At 33.6% G+C, this 22,193-nt stretch overlaps 1 protein-coding gene across 12 annotated transcripts in view; it reads left to right on the forward strand.

Moving 5' to 3' along the window:
• The window catches only part of COP1 (COP1 E3 ubiquitin ligase), a 236,663-nt gene that overhangs the window by 99,768 nt on the left and 114,702 nt on the right, over positions 1 to 22,193 (forward strand). For all 12 annotated transcript variants that reach the window (XM_025285597.3, XM_044942802.2, XM_025285591.3 and 9 more), the window contains 2 exons: positions 6,132 to 6,246; positions 10,858 to 10,993. In XM_025285597.3, the coding sequence (XP_025141382.1) occupies positions 6,132 to 6,246; positions 10,858 to 10,993 (251 nt within the window). The remainder of the gene's footprint in view (positions 1 to 6,131; positions 6,247 to 10,857; positions 10,994 to 22,193) is intronic.

Below are 22,193 nucleotides of genomic sequence, written 5' to 3' on the forward strand. Positions count from 1 at the left end.
AGGACTCACAGGAATCAAGGAGTTTATACTTGTGGAACTTGATTATAGGCAGTGGATACAGTACAACCAAGCAGAAGAAGGGCACTCATTGAAAAGGATGTGGAGATTTCAAGCAGTCTTCTTTGTCCTGGTACCACTGAGTCACAGAGGAGCTGCTTTGTCTCCAGGTTCAGAATGACTACTGGCTTACATTCTCAAGCACCTTAATAATGGGGAGTGCAGATTTGGCTTGTAGTCAGATCTCTTACTTTAAGCTAGTCCCATAGGCAGTGCATTCTAGTTATGTGACCAATTATTAGCTCACAGACTTCACTGAAATAGGTGAATCATAAATTCAATTATTATTACTAAACAATATTGACAGAGTGATGCAATCTGTTTCCAAACAACTCTCAGGCCTGTGGTTATGGAATACCATTTATCTTTATTTCAATACATTTTGCAGTGTAGGTTAAGAGTCAGTAGCTCTGTAAATAACCACATGGGCAACCCAGACCAGCTGAGATTACTCTCTGCTATTCAATTGATGAACATCATTTATATAATCATCTATGTATGTAACATATCTGTGTTTCTGTATCTGTTATAAAAGCTATGGATTCATGCTGATGACCTCCCATTACAGTTCACTATCACAGGGTTACATATCTTTAATTCCCTATTCTGACAGAAATCTAGTTCTCATATCAAAATATACATTTTACTTATAGTCTTATTAGTGTGTGTGTATATATATATATATATATATGCACATAAACTAGTATGAAAATTTCTAAGAAAGCAAATCTAACTAGTGGTGAATATTTATTTAAATTCCTTTATATCTTTAGTCTGAGAATACAGTTACAAAAATATAGTGTGTTCAAAAATTACTTGGATTTGATCATTAATTTTTCATCAGTATTAGCTGCAATATTTCTTTGAAATACAATTGAGTTCATTTGCTTCTCTTTGTGTACCATCACCAACCCTTACCTTTATTACATACAAACTGTTTCTGAAAATATGAAATATTAACCTGATTTTGAAGGTCAGAGCTATACAGAAAGTCATACTCAATAAATACCACCCCTCCAGCTTCTCTTCCAATTTCCATATCCTTTATCTTTTCCCACTATGTTGTTTCTTACCCTTTGTTGGTAACCAGTTGTATTAGTCAAGTTTTCATGATGCATATGCATATTCTTATTTCTTCTTTTTTACACAAAGATTGGGTTTCCTAGTGATTCTCTTATGTGCTTTGCTCTTTTATTTAACAGTTTATCATGAAAACAAATCTATAGAAGTGCATAGAATTCTTTCTTATTGTTTTTACAGCTGCATAGGATTATTTAATCAATTTGTTACTTAAAGAGAGGTAGTTTACATTATTTTGTAATTACAAAGTAGTGCTGCAGTGATTAATTTGTACATATATATTTTCATATCATTGGATGTTGTATCTTCAGTGTAAATTCCTAGATGTGGTATTTCTGGGTCAAAGATGGATGAATGGATGGGTGGATGGATAGATAGACGGGCAGACAGAGAGATTGATATTGCCAAATCATTTCCCTCCCCCAAAGGATTGTACCAGTTTGCACTTTCCCCAGCAGTATATATGAATGTGTCTGCTCTCCTAGAATCTTTCTCAGAGCTTCTCTAGTAGAATGAGTTTTACTTTAAAATTTTTGCTTATCTGTCAAGAGAGAAATGTATCTCAGAATAGTTTCGTGTTTCTGTAATTATGAGTTAGATTGAACAAATATCATATGGCTGCTAGTATATTAATATACTTATTAGTGGATTATGTATTCATATTTCTGGCCTATTTTTTTCTATAAAGTTTTTTATTTGTTTTGTTCAATTTTTAAGACTTGGTAGTTGGTATATTAGGAAAATTAGCACTTTATCTGTGATAAATGTTGCCAATATTTTCCTCTGTTTTTGTTTAAACTGTCCAAAATTTCTAAATCGTTATTTAAAGTTAGCAATCTTTTGTTGCCTCTGGGTTTTGAGTCATAGTTCTAAACGTCTACCTCTAACTAGGATGTAGAGAAATTTATCCACGTTTTCTTGTCTCATTTCATTTATTACATTTGGACTCCTGTTCTCTTTGGAGTTTATTCTGGTATATGTTTTGAGGTGTGGACCTAATTTTATCTTTATCCAAATGTCTAGTTAGTTGTCCTAGCTCACTTTTTATTTATTGATTGATTTATTTTTATTTTCGGCTGCATTGGGTCTCTGTTGCTGCTCATAGGCTTTCTCTAGTTGTGGCAACCGGGGGCTACTCTGTTGCAGCACGTGGACTCAGTATTTGCGGCTTGTGGGCTCTGGAGCATGGGCTCAACAGTTGTGGGGCACAGGCTTAGTTGCTCTAGGCACGTGGAATCTTCCTGGACAAGACACTGAACCTGTGTCCCCAGCATCGGCAGGTAGATTCTTATCCACTGTACCACAAGGGAAGTCCCCTGTCCTCTTAAAAAGTCTTTCTTTGATCAAGTGTTTTGAGATGCAGCCTTTCTTAGATCAAAAATTCTGTGTGTATATGGATTTATTTCTGGTCTTTCTCTTCTATCTACTGACATATTTCTTTCTTCATCTTTCACTGTCACCTCTTTATGTTTTAATGTCTGATAGAAATTAATTCCCCCAACCCCCTAGCTTCTCTTTTTCAGTGTTTTACAGAAATTCTTTGCTGTTTTGTTTCTTCACATGAACTTTAGTATCAGTTTTTCTAGCTGCATAATAAAGCTTCTTGGTATCTTTATTCAAACTGCCTTTAACTCATAAATTACCTTATGGAGAACTGATATATTTATGATATTGAGTTGAGTCTAGGTTTTATTTATTTCTGTGTAAGTTTATTCCTAAGGTTTTTTTTACAGTTGTAAAGATTTTTGAATTTCGAGATAATTGTAGATTCACATGCAGTTTTAAAAAAATAATTCAGAGATAGCCCATGAGAATACCCTGGTGGTACAGTGGTTAGGACTCTGTGCTCCCATTGATGGGGGCTTGGGTTCAATTCCTGGTCAGGGAACTAAGATCTCAAAAGCTATGTGGTAAAGTCAGAACAAAACAAGCATAAACAAACAAAAGCAGAGAGCCTATTTGCCCAGTTACCCTAATGATAACACCTTAATAATGATGAACTTTCTAGTCCATGAATATCTTTCCATTTATTTTGGTCTTTTAAAAATTTCTCTTGGCAGTGTTTGTGTTTGTACCATGCTTCTGTTAAATTAATTTCTAATTCTTTTTTGATGCTATTATTGATCCAGTTTTAAAATTTTCTACTTTGTTGTGAATATATAAACATATAATTGATTTTTGTATGTTAACCTTATTTCTTATTATCTTGCTAAATTTTTGAAAACATTTTCATTTATTTATTTTTGGCTGCACTGGGTCTTCTGGGCTTTCCCACTGGGCTTTCTCTTGTTGAGGCAAGTGGGGGCCACGCTTTAGTTGCGGCGCATGGGTTTCTTACTGCGATGGCTTCTCTTGTTGCAGAGCTTGGGCTCTAGGGTACACAGGCTTAGTTGCTCTATGGCATGTGGAACCTTCCTGGATCAGGGATCAAATTCATGTCCCCTGCATTGACAGGTAGATTCTTGACCAGGGAAGTCCTTGCTAAACTTATTAATTCTGGTTGTTTTGTAGATTCTCATGAAATTCTGTGTAAAATCATGTGATCAGCAAAAATATTTTTGCCTTTTCTGATCTTTTTGTGTTCTCTTCTCTTCCTTCCCTCACTTCTTCTCCCCTCCTCTCCTTCTCCCTTCTTATCCTTTCCTTCCCGTCTCTCCTCTCTTTTTCCTTTTACCCCCCCTTTCCCAATACTTCATCTTATATGTTAGCTCTACCTTTTGGTAGATGCCCTTGATAAAGTTGAGGAAGTATCCTTCTATTCCTAATTTTTTGAGAAATTTTAACGTGTATAGGTGTTGAATTTTGTCTTTTCTGCATCTCTTGGAATTATTATATGGTTATTTTCCTTTATTTTGGCCACTTGGTGAATTGCATTGATTGATTTTCAAATATGAAAACAACCCTGCATTCTTGGACTAAACTCCATTTAGTCATGATGAGTTATTCTTTTTACATGTTTTTGGAATTGATTTGCTATTTTGCTGTGGATGCTTGTTTTCATGAAGGTTCTTATTCCCCTTCTTTCTTCCTTCCCTTCCTCCAGTATCCTCATTGGGTGTGGGTGTTACAGTTATGCTGGCCTCGTGAAACAAGTGGGGGTTGTTTTCTGAAACGTTTATGCAAGGTTGATGTTATATCTCCCATGAATATTTGGTAGGATTTTCAAATAAAAGTATCCGGGCCCTCTTTTTCGAGTTATATGCTGGGTTTTGGTGTACTTATTCTGTCTTATTCTTAAACCCTATAAATGAGATATTATAGCTAATGTATACAAATAGTATTTGAAATCACTTGCTTGGTTACTATATCCTTGCTTCTCTTTCATTCTGTGTCTCCAATCTTCTAGTTTGTTTTACTGAACTTTTCAATTATAAAATTTCAGACATTTTTAAAGAAATGGCTTATTGATGATAATCCTTGCTTTCATTCAGACGAAAAAGCATCTTGCTCAGCATTCTGTTGTTGTAGGATAGTTTTGTTGGATGTGAATTTTAGGTTGAGGTTATTTTCTTTCAATTTTTTAAGTATAACCGAAGCTTAGGATGTTCTAGCTGCTGTTACCGCTTTTGAGAAGTGTTTTGCTTCTTTAATTGTTCCTATTAAGTGAATTATCTTTTCTGTTTGTGTTATTTTAAAATCTTTCTCTCTTGGACATAAACACAGTTTTGTTTTAGCATATGTAATTGTGGATTTCTTTTTATTCTTCGTTGATAGGAATAATTTCTCTGTCTATATTCATGTATGTTTTCAGTTTTGGAAAATTGTCAACATTAGCTCTTCAAATATGTCTTCTTCTGTCTGTTACTCTCTTCTGGGTCTCTGGGTGCCCATATTTAAACCTTATTATTCTGTCTTTCATGTTTCTTTTATTTCAAGTTTTTCTGTCTTCCTGACTTTTATCCTTCATTTTGGGTAATTATTTTAGATTTGTCTGCAGTTTTCAAATTCTCTTTTTATTTTCCAGATCTAGTATTTGCCCTTTTGTTCATATTTGTCCTCAGATTGTCCTCTTCTTTCCCCCTTTCTACATTGTTCTGTGTTGTTTACCTTTACTTCTCTGAGTTCAGCTTCCTGTTTGGTTGTTAATCTTTTAGTAAAATAGCCTTTTTTTCTTGTGATCCAAACACTGCTTTAAAATATACTGCTTCTTTAAAAAAAATTATTTATTTTTAGTTGGAGGACAATAGCCATCTACTTGTAGCAGGAGTTTACTCTAGATAAGTGTCTTGTTTGTGGTAGTAACTTAGTATTTCTTAATACATTAGCAGTTGTTTTATTCTTATTGGTTAACTTGTATCATCTAAAGATCTCAGTATGTAGCTTATTTCTGTCTCTTAATGTGCCGCAAGCATAATCGATAGAAACCATTTGTAGAAGAGTTTTCATACCCTTTTAGTTAACATAGTGCTGGTGATATATATTTAGGATTATAGATTTTAATAGAGTTCATATGCTAGTATATTTCAGATTTGCTTTTGTTGTCTAAATATATATACATAATTTAGTTATTTTGGTTTTTTAATGTATATATCAAACTATTTAGTATATACATGTTGATTATCCCTTAACCTAATAATAAATATTAATTTAAATATCTATTCTATATAATTAAGCACTATTCCTATTACTCAAAATGTATAGGGCTGCACTATAATTCTGAAAAGTAATTAGTTTCCTTTTGGTAATTGTTTCCTAACAATTGATGCATATTCAAATTCTTAAAATTCTAAGTTTGGCATTTATAATGGATTCTATCTTCATTTAATTTGGAGAGTTGAAAGATGCTTCTCATTTTATTCTTATAAAATTGGCCTATTTTCCTTTTAAAATAAGAATTTGAAAATATGGTCTTAGGAACTACAGGATTTTGCCATTTGTAATTAGTTTAATGTGAACCTTTGAAATTAAATATTCAAGCATCTAGATATTCTCCGTGGAAAAAATAATATGCTTTGTTCAGAATTACAAATGTCTTTTTCTTGTTATCATCTTAGACAAAGAAACAGCCCTGGTATAACAGCACATTAGCATCAAGACGAAAACGACTCACTGCTCATTTTGAAGACTTAGAGCAATGTTACTTTTCTACAAGGATGTCTCGTATCTCAGGTACATATTCAAGAATTCTTAAAATATCTCAAGTTCATGTTTCATGTCCATGTCTAGCTTCTTATGCTGGATTTATGAAAAGTCCTATTCATAAAGCAAAACTGTCTAATTTCAACATAGTCTAGCACAGCATTTTGGAGGTTCTTAGACATCTTGGATTACTTTGCTTTTCTATAACTATTTTTGTTCTCTTTCTCTATTTGGGAATTTTTAATCTGTATATACTGAGCTGTATAAAGTTAAAAACAAATCAGCCATGAATATGTAGCTAGCAAAAATAAATTCCATTCAGTTGCCTTCTATTTTTCAATGTTTGTTAAGTTCTAAGCACTATCATCTGTGCTAAGAATAAAAAGATGAAAGAACTTGTTTTACTGTCAAGGAGTATTATAAATTTAGTGAAGGGAAGCAACAGGTAAATAACGCTGCATGGTCTTATATGTTATATAAATATGCCAAGGGCATTAAGGGAATAGAGAAGAATATTGACTAATATAACTGGAGGTGAAAAAGCCATGCCAAGTTGAAAATGGGGAAATGTAAGAGAAAGATTCCTGTAGGGATTTCAGAGAAGTTATATTTCATCAAAGCTAGTATTAATTAACTAAAAAAGGATAATAGAAACATATTCAAAGTAGAGGAAATAACTTATGCGCAGATTTGTACACAGTAGGATAGAATAGTTTTACTGCTGTAGGATAGTTCTGTGCCCTTTTTGTTAGTTCTCTGATCTTTAGCCTTTCTTGGTGTCTCTGCTCACCATTGAGGAGGGGACATTTATACCAACCCTGCACGGTTTTTGTCTTTTTTTTTTTTTTTTTTTTTATTGTTTGTAGATGATGCATATAAAATACAGTGCTTTGAATAAGATTCTCAGTTGTTATTTTTAATACACCTGCTCAAAATGAGCATTACCAAGGAAAGAAATGTATGATATTTTATTAATTTTATTAATTGTTAAAAATGTGGCCTTGAATTTCTCTTGAATAAGCATGGTTGTATTATAATCTACACATTATAGAGAGAGAACCTTTGGACACATTTGCCTCAGGTTTAGAGGTGGACAAAAGCAAAATATATAGATTCACATGGCATTTTTCCTGTGAAGACTAGAAGAAAGCCAAGCTTTGTTTAGAAGTGTGTTTGAAATTAATAGTCAACAGTCAATAGTTTTCATTCAGATGGAAAGTTTTCTTTGTATTGTCTGAGAATTAAGCCCCTTATTAAACTTTTGTAATAATCTATAAACTATAGTATGAAGCTGTAACTTTGAAAGTGGTCTGAGACCTACATTCTGACTGGCAGAGGGTGCATGTTAAGCCTTTCAGATTTTATTTGTTGGTATGATGTTGAAATACAACCACAGGTAAATGGCAGACATTAAAAAGAGAGAGAGAGATAGTAAAGAGAGATTGGAAAAGGCTAGTGATTCATAATTTTAAGTAACTATAACATAGGCATGCTATGGGATAGTAAAGGTAATCACAAACCAATTTATTTTGGCGATATAGCTTCATAGGAAGATAGACTAGTAAGTTAAAATCAGGGGAAAGATTAATTTAGTTTTATACTTAATAGATATGGTTGTATTGTACTCAACACATGGTTGTCTTAGTTTTTAGGAATCTCGAATTTAACTTAGCAAATTTGCACACTGATGACACATATCGCTGAATATGAAGTTTCTCCTAGTTTTCTTGGCTGTAAAGAAGACCTTGAAACTTCTTTGTAACGGGTACCTAGGAGTTTGATTGTCCTTTTGTCTGTTTTCAACTGAGAACCCACTCCCCATCCCCGCTTCTATTTTCATCTATGAAAATGAGAGATAACTAAGAAATTAATATCTTGAATTCTTAATTGTAATTGAAAAAGAGGCTAAATTATAAAGCATTAGAAGACAGAAAAGAGACACTGAATACACTTTTACAGCATAATCTGTAATTAGAATAGGAGAGGTGATTTGCCAGAAGATATATCTGGATGTTGATCAAAAACCAACCAAGCAAACAGAATCCTACCTTTTCAAAACCAGATAAGTGAAATCTAATCCCTATGCTTTCAGATACTGAAATAATTGTTTTTTTAAATTTAAATTTATTTATTTTAATTGGAGGCTAATTACTTTACAATATTGTATTGGTTTTGCCATACAATCAACATGAATCCACCACGGGTGTACACATGTTCCCCATCCTGAACCCCCTCTCCCACCTCCCTCCCCATACCATCTCTCTTGGTCATCCCAGTGGACCAGCCCCAAGCATCCTGTATCCTGCATCGAAGCATCTTTTTCTAAGGTAGCTGAACTTCTGGCCATCATACCCAATAGTTTAACACCAACTTTCAACAGAAGTTATAAAAAAAAATTTAAAAACAATTATTTCAATATAATTGGTATGATGGCCAGAGGTTCAGCTACCTTAGAAAAAGATAATAATCTTCTACAGAATATACATTTTTGAATGCTTGTGAATTTTATGACTTAGAGATTGATGTCAAAAGGTTGAAAGAATAGATTAACATTAAACCAAATTTTAAATGGATATCTAAAGTAACTGTCTTTTCAGTATTTGTTATATTAAGTAGCTCACAGTAATAGGGTTGTCTTAATTTAGAAAAAGAACCAGTTAGCTATTGTATCCAAACTACTTTGTAGTACAATTGATATCTTCCCCCCTCTGCCGTTTTTTCCCTGTAATAACCTATGTTTTATTTATAATTTGTTGAACTTCCTGAGAATAATTTTTGTCAACTAAGAGCTTCAGCTCAATAACTTTTGATATTGCATGCTAAGTAGGTTTGTTCCTTTTGCTTTTCCCAAAATGGAAACACTACAAAATTGAACCCTTTTAATGTAGGTCATTAGGTGACTGTGTTAAGTTAGCTTTTAAATCTTTAAAATTTAAAATATTGCAGACAGAAGCTTAGTTTCCTCAATTATTTTCCTTTATAATAATTGTTAGATAAATTTCTTCATGTCAAGAATTTAAGATAACTGGAAATCTCCAGATAAATAAATTCTTAATTACATATTACATAGTATAGTAAAAGTAAAATAATTCTTTTGGCTTAATGATTCTTATAGTGTAATTTCTTTTAGCCTACTGTTATTTTCAGAGAACATTTGAGAAGGAAAATCACAAAACTTTAAAAAGTTGTGTGTATGTTTATGTATGTATATGAGCTAAGAATAAGGAGGAAGTTATGAAAAAAACATTGCTGTAACAGGCTTATTTCAAGTTTCCATATAGGAGGCTAACTAACATAATTGTGTGCTTTACTTTTCTTTCTTTGGGAAGGAAAATGCAAGTCCAAACTTTAAGCAATTTTAGAAAACAATGTTCTTTATTTATGCTTTTTCGTTGTAGGCCTGTTTCTACATTGGAGAGTAGATTAGCTCTCTTCATTAGAAGAGTAGATTAGATCTTTCATAACCTGACTTTGTGATTTAAATTCTACGTCATTTAATTATGAATAGCTTACTGAAATGGATTTTACTCAAAGTATTTGTAAAGAGTTCTGTTGGATGGAATTACTGTTTTCCATGTTCCACCAAGATATTTGCATGAACCTATTTTAAATTTGACTTTGAAAATTAAGGATTAATACGTTGCAGTTTTTTACTCCCATCCCATAATTGGTTTTGAAACACTTCAGTGTATTATGTGAACAAATATTTCATTTGCTTTTTATTTAAAAATTAATTTTTTAATCTAAATTGTGTTTTGACTAGTAAACAGGAGCATGATAATGTATCCCTGTAAATTGTTCCTTCAAACTAACAAAACTCTCCATTGATAAGGGATTTTATTTTAATAAATGATTTAACCTTTCTTGATCATAGGTACTTTTTTTCCTTTGTTTTGCAAGAAATGATTGCTTAAAAAAGAAAGAGAATTCATAGTATGGTCTTACTGGTGTTCAAAGAGACAGTGTCTTTCAAGAACCACTAAGAAATTTTTATGAAAGCTGAAAGATCAGCTAATTAATTTGTGTACATTCAGTTCAGTTCAGTCGCTCAGTCGTGTCCAACTCTTTGCGACCCCATGAATTGCAGCACACCAGGCCTCCCTGTCCATCACCAACTCCCGGAGTTTACCCAAACTCATGTCCATCGAGTCGGTGATGCCATCCAGCCATCTCATCCTCTGTCATCCCCTTTTCCTTCTTCCCCAATCCCTCCCAGCATCAGGTTCTTTTCCAATGAGTCAACTTTTTGAATGAGGTGGCCAAAGTATTGGAGTTTCAGCTTCAGCATCAGTCCTTCCAATGAACACCCAGGACTGATCTCCTTTAGGATGGACTTGTTGGATCTCCTTGCAGTCCAAGGGATTCTCAAGAGTCTTCTCCAACACTACAGTTCAAAAGCATCAATTCTTTGGTGCTCAGCCTTCTTCACAGTCCAACTGTCACATCCATACATGACCACTGGAGAAACCATAGCCTTGACTAGACAGACCTTTGTTGGCAAAGTAATGTCTCTGCTTTTTAATACATTAGTCCTCTCTAAATATGAGTTGTTGTTTATATTTAGAATATAATTGTTAATCTGTGGTTATTGTTCCTTGGCTTATGTTGTATCTATTTGTTTATTTTGTTTTCTTCATATAGATGACAGTCGAACTGCAAGCCAGTTGGATGAATTTCAGGAATGCTTGTCCAAGTTTACTCGATATAATTCAGTACGACCTTTGGCTACATTGTCATATGCTAGTGATCTCTATAATGGTTCCAGCATAGTTTCTAGGTAAGTATTGGGCAGCACTCTTTATTATTTTCTTTTGCAGACGTATCTAGAATTTAATTGAATTTGAGAAGCAGTAGTGTTATGGTTAAGAGCCTGTGTTCTGAAATCCAGGTTGCCTGCCAATTTTTATCTCCATGGTCTTTAGCAATTTCTGAATCTCTTTAGTCCTTGATTTATCTGTAAAATGGAATGTTTGTTAGTATCCACCTCATAGGGCTACAGTTTGTTTTCTTATAATTCTTTTGTCTGGTTTTGATAACAAGGTATAGTCATATATTATAAGCTTATAATTATTATATAAAAATTCTTATATTCTTAAGATATAAGAATTAAGATAAATACAAGGGTATAAGAACTCTTAAATTCTTATAAGAATATAGTTCTTATAGTCATAATATTATAATTTATCTTATAATTCTTATATAAGCTTATATCCTTATAAGAATATATAAGAATATACATATGTGTATATATATATATATTTCTATTTTTCAGTTTTTTAGAAAAATTTGTAAAGAATTAGTATTATTTCTTCTTTACATATTTGGTGCAGTTCTCCATTGAAGCTGTCTTGGTCTTGAGTTTTCTATGAGGGAAGATTTTTAAATAAAATCTAATTTTTAAAAGAGATTTAAGGCTAATCAAGTTATCCGTTTCTTTTTGATTGAACATTAGTTTGTGCCTTTCAAGAAATTTGTCCATTTCATCTAGGTTGTTTAATTTATTGGCATACTAGTATTCATAGTATTCTTTATTATCCTTTTAATATCTTTATATTCCATAGTGATTTTCCCTTTTTCATCCTTGGTTTTAGAAATTTGTTTCTTTTTTTTTTTTTCCAACCTAATAGTCAGGCTTAGCAATTTTTATCTTCTCAAAGAGCCAGCTTCTGGTTTGTTGATACTCTCTATTTTTCTGTTCTCTGTTTCATTGATTTTCTACTCTTAACTTTATTATTTCCCATTTTCTTCTTTCTTTATGTGTACTTTGCTCTTATCTTTCTAGTCTCTTAAGGTAGAAACTCAAGTGACTGAGTTGAAACATTTCTTCTTTTCTAATATAGTTTGTGTTGTAAATTTCCCTCTAAGCATTGTATTAAGTACATCCCACAATATTTTGTGTGGTATCTTTTCTTTTTTCCCTAAATTCTTTTATTCTGGGGAAATACACAGGACATAAAATTTACCATCTTAACAAGTGAGCTGTTCACTGGTATTAAATACATTCATAATACTGTGCACCTATCATCACTGTCTATCTCCTTAACCCTTGACATCTTATAAAACTGCAACTCAGTACCCATTAAACAAATGACTCATTGTTTTTTCTTGCCCCCAAGTCCTGATAAGCACCATTCTGCTTTCTTTGTCTATGATTTTGATTACTTCAAGTATCTCATGTAAGTGGAATGGTGCAATACGTTTCTTTTTGTGACTGGCTTATTTCATTTAGGGTGATGTCATCAGTGTACATCCATCTTACAGAATTTCCTTTTTATAGATGAATATCATTCCGTTGTATGTGTATGTGTGTGTATATATATACACACACACATTTATCTGTCTGTCAATGAATGCTTGTGTTGCTTCCAGTTTTAGCTACTGTGAAGATGCTACTATGAACATGGGTGTAAAAATATCTCTTTGAGACCTTGCATGCAGTTCTTTTGTGTATATACTCAGAAATGGAATTGCTGGATCACATGGTAGTTTTATTTTTAATTTTTCGAAGAACTGCCATACTATTTTCTACTGGGGCTATACACTTGTTTTCTGTTTTTTTGATCATAGCTATTTATTGGGTGTGAGGTTAGATTTGATTTGAATTCCCTGATGATTAGTGATGGTCTTTTCATATGCCTACTAGTCATTCTTGCCTGGAAAATCCGGCAGACAGAGGAGCCTGGTAGGCTCCATGGGGCCGCAAAGCGTCAGCTACGACTGAGCAACTTCACCTACACTTTTCACTTTCACTAGTCATTTGTATATCTTCTTCGAGGAAATGTCCGTTCAAGTACTTCTTCCATTTTTGAATTGAATTTGTTTTTTTGTTGTTGAGTTTCAGGAATTTCTGATACATTCTGAATTTTTAGAGGATAATTGCTTTCCAGTGTTGTATTGGTTTCTGCTGTAGAGCAGCACAAATAAATTAATCTGAATATTAATCCTTTATCAGATTTGTGAATATTTTCTCATTCTGTGAGTTGCCTTTTTACTCTGTTGATATTGTCTGTTGATACACATAATTTTAAAAATGTTACAGTCTTATTTGTCATATTTTTTCTTTTGTGTTGCTTGTGCCTGTGGTGGCATACAAGAAATCATTGCCAGTCTAAAGCTGTAAAAAGAATTTTACGGTTTTAGGTTTCAGTTTTTGATCCATTTTGAGTAAATTTTTATATATAGTTTTAAGGAAGGATCTAAATTCATTCTTTTGCATGTGAATATCTAGTTTTCTCAGGATGATATGTTGAAAAAATTGTCCTTTCTCCATTGAATGGGCTTGGTACTCTTGTCAAAAATCCTTTGATCATATATGCAAAGGTTTATTTCTTTATTCTCTCTTCTATTCCACTAGTGTATATGTCTGTTTTGATCTATGTTTTTTGACTCCTATAGACTTGCAGTAAGTTTTGAAATCAGGAAGTGTGAGTTCTCTAGCTACTTCAGGTCCTTTGGAAATCCATGTGAATTTTAGGATGGGTTTTTATATATCTGTAAAAAATGTTATTGGGGTTTTGATAGGAATTGCATTAAATCTGAACATCACTTTGGGTAGTATTGACATCATAACAATATTCGACCTTCCTATCCATGAACATGGGATGTGTTTTCATTTATGTCTTTCTTCGTTTCTTTCAGCAGTGTTTAGTAGTTCTGTTGTACAGTCATCACCTTTGTTAATTGCTGAACATTTTTTTGATTCTGGTGTTTTTCTTACTAGATTGTTCATTGTAATTGTATCAAAGATATGATATTTTTTATTTTTACTCAGTTCAAAACACATTTTAATTTCAAACTTGATTTTATTTTGGCTCATGGATTATTGAGACTTATTCAGTTCAGTTCAGTTCAGTCGCTCAGTCGTGTCCGACTCTTTGCGACCCCATGAACCACAGCACACCACACCTCCCTGTCCATCAACAACTCCCGAAGTTCACTCAAACTCACGTCTATTGAGTCGGTGATACCATCCAGCCATCTCATCCTCTGTCGTCCCCTTCTCCTCCTGCCCGCAATCCCTCCCAGCATCAGAGTCTTTTCCAATGAGTTCAACTCTTCGCGTGAGGTGGCCAAAGTACTGGAGTTTCAGCTTTAGCATCATTCCCTCCAAAGAACACCCAGGGCTGATCTCCTTCAGAATGGACTGGTTGGATCTCCTTGCAGTCCAAGGGACTCGCAGGAGTCTTCTCCAACACCACAGTTCAAAAGCATCATTTCTTCGGTGCTCAGCTTTCTTCACAGTCCAACTCTTGCATCCATACATGACCACTGGAAAAATCATAGCCTTGACTAGACGGACCTTTGTTGGCAAAGTATTGTCCCTGCTTTTCAATATAGGTTGGTCATAACTTTCCTTCCAAGGAGTAAGCATCTTTTGATTTCATGGCTGCAGTCACCATCTGCAGTGATTTTGGAGCCCAAAAAAATAAAGTCAGCCACTGTTCCCACTGTTTCCCCATCTATTACCCATGAAGTGATGGGACCAGATGCCATGATTTTCGTTTTCTGAATGTTGAGCTTTAAGCCAACTTTTCCACTCTCCTCTTTCACTCTCATCAAGAGGCTTTTTAGTTCCTCTTCACTTTCTGCCATAAGGGTGGTGAGCCTTACTAATTTTCAAATATTGGGTTTTTCTAGTTATCTTTTTGTTATTATATTATTTTTGTCTTCATCATCTTGATGACCATTCTTTAAATTTTTTTTAGCAAAATTTTCTAATATACATAAGATGGGAGAGAATGGAATCCTTTATAGCAGTCATCTCCCAGACTCATCAGTGATCCAAATTTTGCTATACCTTCTTTGTTTATACTCTTTATTCTTACTCTCTTGGCTTAAGTATTTTGAAGCAAATGCCAGGTATCTTGTCATTTCAACAATACAGTCCTAAGAATCTCTGTGTCTTAAAATATGGACATTGTATAACTACAGGGCTGCATTTCATCTAACACAATTAGCAGTAGCCCCTTGGAAGTATCAGTTTGCTAGTGTATGTTCAAATTTTCTTGATAGAATAGAGAAGACTTAAAAAAGATATTTTTGATTCAGTTCAGGAATTTGATAAGTTTTAACTTTTTAGAAATTAGTAAAACTACATGTGCTTTTTCATTTACATGACTAAGATTTTTATTTATGTAATGAATATTCATCTTGAAATTCAGGCCAATAGCTAAAAAGATGATCACATTAAATCTTACTGTATTCAAGCTTGTTTAACTTGGTAACAAATAAGACAAAAATCATACATTTATTTATTTTTCTATAGGTTGAAAAATAGAAGCATTCCTTTTCATGCCCTGGAATGATTAAAGTTTAAAAATGTAGACGTTTGTGGGTTTTGCTTAACTAATTAAAGTAGTAATTAACCTATTTAACAAAAATTCATTGACCACCTAGTGTAGGCGAGGCTAGACATATAGCCATGAACAGGTCAGCTTTGATGCTTGGATTCAGGAGAACTCTCAGTTTTATTTCAGTGCTTTTATATAATAAATCATATTGACCTGCTGTGTATACATTTACTTATAATTATATGGCTCTACCCAACTGAAATGTAACGCAGGTTGGAAATCTGTTGTAATTTTGATTAGTGTCCCCAACCATCGTGAATTCATCCTGAATTATATTTTCTTCTCCATTTAAAAATGAACAAAAAAACAAAAACAAAATAAAAATTTCCTTCTTAAGTTCATATTACAAAAGCAGCATTTCTAGTTAGAAAATGTAGGATTGGTTATTCACTTCTGCGTGCATGCATGCTAAATCGCTTCGGTTGTGTCCAACTCTTTGCGACCTTATGGATTATATAGCCCGCCAGGCTTCTCTGTCCACAGGATTCTCCAGGCAAGAATGCTGGAGTGGGTTGCCATGCCTTCCTCCAGGACATCTTGGGCATCTTCCCAACCCCAGGATTGAACCTGCATAGGTATTCAAAAAAGAGTAAAAGCTGTTCTTTTTTCATCATTCCTGAAAGCCATTTTAGCTTGATTTAATGTAATTCTGTTTTTTAAAAAATAAGTAAACCTTGATCATAGAAAGACACTCACATAGAACACTGTGTTTTCTGAGGCAGACATTTGCATAGGAAAATTTAAGATTTCAGTTTGGAAATATCTCACTTACTAAAAGGGAGATTAGTTGTATCAGAATATTTCAAGCAAAAAGCTTAAAGCTGCTTTTAATTGTTTCATCTTGCATGTAAACGTCCATTTTTTCCTCTTATTTACATTGAATTAATGTCTCTGAAGGAAAAATTTCCAATTTCAAAAGTGCATAAGGCAGAACTGATAAAGACAGTCCGTATAAGAAACATACAATCCATACAAAGAAACATACAATCCATAGTATCAAGGGATTTTGAAACTTTCACAACACTGGTAGTTTTTGTTTTTTTCTAGTTTCTCACATTCAAACACATCATTGATAACAGATTCATTCTGATAACAGATTCATTTTAAAAGCTTTCAGTTCCTTGCTAATTAGGACATTTAATGAATTTCTTTGGGAAAGAGAGGTGAGACATGTTAGAGATGATGAATAATGTTAATTTGGTACATTAATTCATTGCATTATAGAAGAAATTATTCTTTCTGTGAAGTTACATGAAATGCATCCAGTGTTTGGTCGTTTATTGCAGTGAGAATCTCACTGAGAATAAAAGCTGAACCAAAACTTTTGCTTTTAAAATTTGTCATCCTTTGCTTATGGATCACATTGGGTTATTTAAAGTAACACCATGTTCATTAGTCCACAAGGTGGCAGCATTTGTTTACTTTGACAATATCGCAACTATTAGACAATAGACGAGGTATGGAAATTAGTGACTTATAAGTGAAGTTCATTCTCATGAATACTAGATAGTCCTCGGTTAACATCAACAGTTAATATAAAGGATAGAGAACTTTTCTGACACACAGCAATAATGGTACATTTTGCATTTTTTCTTAAATTAGGTATTCAGTGGCCACAAGAGAGAAATGCTTTGATGCTGCATTGTTTAAACTTACTGGATACTTGGTGGCAGTGGCTCTTTGTTGAATTCTCGGTTTGAATTATGCATACCTAGATGGTTTTGGTTAAACTTGTTATATTCTCCATCTGTAGTTTAGAGATTATTTTAACATTTTTGTTTATATTTTCTCAAATTCTTGAAATAGAATTACATGAGGCATTAGTAAATTCATAAGAAAATGGTTATATATTGTGGCATTTTTTTGCTGCTGGCGATGTAGTGTTTGATTACTTTTCTTCAGACACCATTATAGTATTTTACATGACATTGTAAGTGTTTCACTAATTCTTTTAATCTTTATATCAGCCTTCTGGAGTAAAGCATTGTCATTAATCTCATTCTACACTGGAGGAATTGAGATAGAAATTTTCTAACTTGTCCAAGGTCAACACAATGCTACGAAATGACAGAACTAAGATTTGAACTAAGACGTTCTGGGCCCTGGGTTCTGCTGTTCTAGTGTCCCTTCAAGATCTGCTGAAACCTTGGGAAAGTTTCTGAAAGCGCTTTACTTTTGAGACAGCCAAAAGAAGTAGTTCTTGTGAGCTTCTGATACTTTGTATCCCAATTACATCTAACTTGGCTTTAATAATGAAAATTTATTTTTAATTTAATGTAGATATGACATTCCAATGTCACTTTTGCCATAGTTTGAAAATATTCAAATTAAATACTTATTTTTTTTGTAGTAGCCTGTTATCAGGATTGCTTTAACTTCTGTTTTTAATGGCAGTCAGTGCTGATCCAGATTTAAGATACCTTTTAATATATTCTTTATTGCAGAATACTGTGAGTTTTAAATTTGTGCTCAAAAATAGGTTGTCTCCAGGTAATTAGTGACTTGTTTCCTGGGGAAGAAGTATGATTTTTAGGGCTGCTTATGCATTCCTCTGTTTTTCAGACCATATTTCTGTTACTGTCTTAAGAGTTAGTGGGCCATCTGGGGTTGGTGAGAAATGAGAGTGGAAATGCAGAGCAAAGGATTTTTTTTTTTCCCTTCAGAATTTGGCCCGGGGCCAGTTTTTTGAAGCAGTAATTTAAAACATTGTGTTCTAGGCTAGAAGCTTCATCAGGGAAGGGATCTTATCTGCTTTATTCCCTGCTGCATCTCCATGTCTGGCACATGGTAGGTACTCATTAGTAAATAGTTGTTGAATGAAGGCATGCATGAATGGAAAACTGTCTGCAGGCCCTGGAAGGGCTCAGAGCAGGCAAGGATCTAGCAGTCGTCAACCTTCACCTGCTTTTACATATTTGCTTGCTGATAAGTATTCCTTTGAATACAGTATCTCTAGGCTAAAAAAGAAGTCTTTAAATCACCAATGACACATGACAGAAAAATAAGTTAATGTTAACAACTTAAAATAGAGACATCCAAGCTTGTCAGCAAGTGTTAATGAGTTTCCTAGTTCTGTGATAATTCAAGACACAGTCTAAAGATGAAATAAGGAACAAAAAGCTTTAGAAATTGCTACATACCCACCCTACCCCATAAGCCTCTGTCCTAACTTTTTCCTCTTCATCTCAATTCCTCTTGGTTTTCCTGTTTATTTTCTTTTGTTTTTCCTTGTTTTTTTTTTTTTTTCCTTTTGCTTTTCCTTGTTTATTTTCTTGCTTAGGCTGAGGCTTGTCAGTAGTACAGTGAAGCAATAAACTCAAATCATTTTATGCTTATTACCATAAAGTATTGATTAGGCTAGTATTTGAGATTTTAATAGGCTAATGAAACTTTGTCACTAATCAACAAAAAGCCAACAACAAAGAATCCTACCTTCTATTCATGATAAAATTACTTACCTGGAAAAGACTAGATAGAGTTTATTAAACTAATGATTGTTTTCAAATTATCAAAGTAGATAAGGAATTAGAATGATTCTGTTTGGTACCAAGAGACAAAAGTAGAACTAATGGCCAGAAAGTAAAAGTGAAAGTGTTAGTCATTTGGTCCTGTCTGACTCTTTGCGACCCAGTGCACTGTAACCCACTGGAAGCCACATTTTAATCATTTTAATATTAATACAGGGAAGATTTGCTCTTCTGAATTTTTTTAAAACTAAGCTGTAGGTTTTTTTTTTTTTTTAATCTAGAAAATTTTTCTACAATCCTTAGATCAGTCATACATATTTATCTGTATTTTTTATGGTATTGTTTTTGTTTTAATTTTAATTGTATGTATTTATAACAAATACTATCATGTTGAGAGTACAGATAAGAGTGATATACAACATAGTGGCAAACTTATAAGCAAATATATAGAATAAAGTGTAATAAATGCTAGGAAAGCTTTACTGGGTACAGTATGGAGAATGGATTTGAAAGAAGCAAGAGCAGGAAGTAGGGAGATCTGATATGTAGATAGTTGTTGAATTGGCCAGGCATAGTACATGATGCTTGCTTATGTGGGTGAGGTCAGTGAGGCTTGGGTGAAGAAACGTTTTAAAAATATGTGGGCACTAGGGTAGACAGAACTTGATGATTGATGGATGATGATGTCTTTGAAGCAGAGGATGATAACTTCCAGGTTTTAGGCTTCAGTAGCTGGGCAGAAAAATTTGGGTGTCATTTACAGAGACAGGGATCCTGGAAGAAGGGTAGGTTTAAAGGTAATGAGACACATGCAATCTTATGCTTAGGCTCTATTATACAAAGACGAGATCCATGAATATGGGGATTTGTACAGTTGGTAATTACTTTGTGGTTGTAAACTTGTAGAGCTCCGATATTTAAAGCTCAGGTAGATGAAGAGGAACCAGTAAAGCAGATCAAGGAGGTTTTTAGGTGAAAACAAAAACTAGGAGAGTTTATTGCCATGCAAACTAATGAATGAGGAAAGGTGAGATAATTTGTAGGATTAGATCATGTGCAGGATTGCATCCAAAGCAAAGTGAGACTTTGCTTTCATTAAAAGGGAGGACACTTCCTCCATAATAGTAGGGAAAAAGAAGAGAATGGGTTCAAAGACAGGTGTGCTTGTATATTTAGTGACAAGGAGAGAAAAAGAGTTCTTCTCTTAAGAGTTTATATTTTTTCCATATGTCATCTCAGAGTGACACATTGAAAGGGTAGTTAGCGTATATGTTTGACTGTAAAAGAAAAAGGTATTATATGACTAAAATGATTAAATTTATGGACTATGGAACTTAAAAGGCATACTGAGGGAAATAAAGATAGGCAAGGTGTTGAGAAAGAGGCAAAGTGGTGGAATCAGCTCTATGGAGGCTGAAAATAAAGGATTGTGAGAAAAGACAGCAAGTCAGGGAGTGTTGGTATGGAGATTGTGGTGAGAATTATTTGCATTTTTGGCAGGAAATTCTTTTTCATCTCTGTGCTCATAACACTGGGTAATTTGCCTGATATCTAATGGTCTGTCCTGTTTGTTGACCCAATCATAGAATAAACTAAAATGCAAGGTAAAAAGTAAATAATAAATGCTTGTAGGAATATGATAAAATGCTAAAGATGAAGTTCACTTTAGGCTGTGACTTTCAAGTTCCTAAAGGTATTGGAGGTGGTTTTTTAATTTTTTTCTTCTGAATTTCTGTAGATTATTCTTTCTCTACTTGGTCTTTAAGATAGGAAGTGACATTAATATACTTCTGTTTTCTTCACTGTGTTCAAAATCCTCTCTTTTGTAATGTGTTGCTGCAGTTTGCAGTGGAAATGGTAATCGTTGTTGAAGTCTGGTTGTTATTGTACTTGCTTAAGTTTAGGGGGAAAATAAAGCTTGGTTTGCAGCTTCTCCAGATAGGTTCAGTGATAGCAGCAAGAAGTGATAGCTACCTAGCTTGACAAGGGGAAGAAACGATGAAACTGCAAATAGGAGCTAAAAAGTAAAGCAGGTTGTTTTCTATTTAATATGAAGTTACGTGGTTTGCCATATGAGAGATCACTGAGGTGTAATAGAATGTGGTAGCTAATGTCATCAGGGCTGTTCACCTTACTATGCTCAGTGTGTTCATATAAAGATAGTAAGAAGTATATTTGATAGATTGTATTCATAAAGGATCAAAAGTTGGTTCTAAAATTTTTTTAACTAATGTTTATTGGGCACGTACTCTGACTTAGAGCAATAGACTGATATGTCCAGATAATACTATTCTGTTATCCTTTAAAAATAATTTTAAATATACATACTGCCATTCGCATAAGTGTAATATGAAATTTCATATTTCTTTGTAATTGCTTTAAAAATTTTAGTTTCAAGCTTTGATTTTATTGATTTTATTTATATAAAAGAAGATGTTATGAATAAGAAGAATACTGACTTTTATGCTTAGTACAGGAATCAGCCAACTATGACCCATGGGACTCAAATTTGGTCCATCACCTATGTTCTTTTTTAACTTTTTATTTTGCATTGGGGAATAGCCAATTAACAATACTGTGATAATTTTAGGTGAACATCAAAGGGACTCAGCCATATATACATGTATCCATTCTTCTGCAAACTCCCCTTCCATCCATTCTGCCTCATAACGTTGGGCAGAGTTTCCTTTCACAGTTTCTGTAGAAACTTCCAATGGGAAATTTCCTTCCCATGGCAAGGCAAAGGTCCTTGTAGGTAGGTCCTTGTTGGTTATTCATTTTAGATATAGCAGTGGCCATCATCTATTTTTGAATGACCCAGGAACTAAGCATGGTGTTTATATTTTTAATTGGTTGAAAAAGACAAAAGGAAAATAATAACGTAGTGATGTACAGTAACATGATGTAGAATAATGACATAAAAATTATATGACATTTAAATTTTGTGTCCATAAGTAGGTTTTATTGGAACACAGTCTTGCTCATTCCTTTCCATATTGTCTCTGGCTGATTTTGAACTGCAGCAGCAAGTTGAGTAGTTTGAAGAGAGACCCACACAGCTTCTCTGACCCTTTTACAGAACAGTTTTGCTGACTCTTGAACTAGTGGGTTTGCTTAGGCTCTAAAGATGTACTACTCCACTTGATTAAAGCTCTGTCAT

This window comes from Bubalus bubalis, chromosome 5 (assembly GCF_019923935.1).
Source record: "Bubalus bubalis isolate 160015118507 breed Murrah chromosome 5, NDDB_SH_1, whole genome shotgun sequence".
Classification (NCBI taxonomy): Eukaryota; Metazoa; Chordata; class Mammalia; order Artiodactyla; family Bovidae; genus Bubalus; species Bubalus bubalis.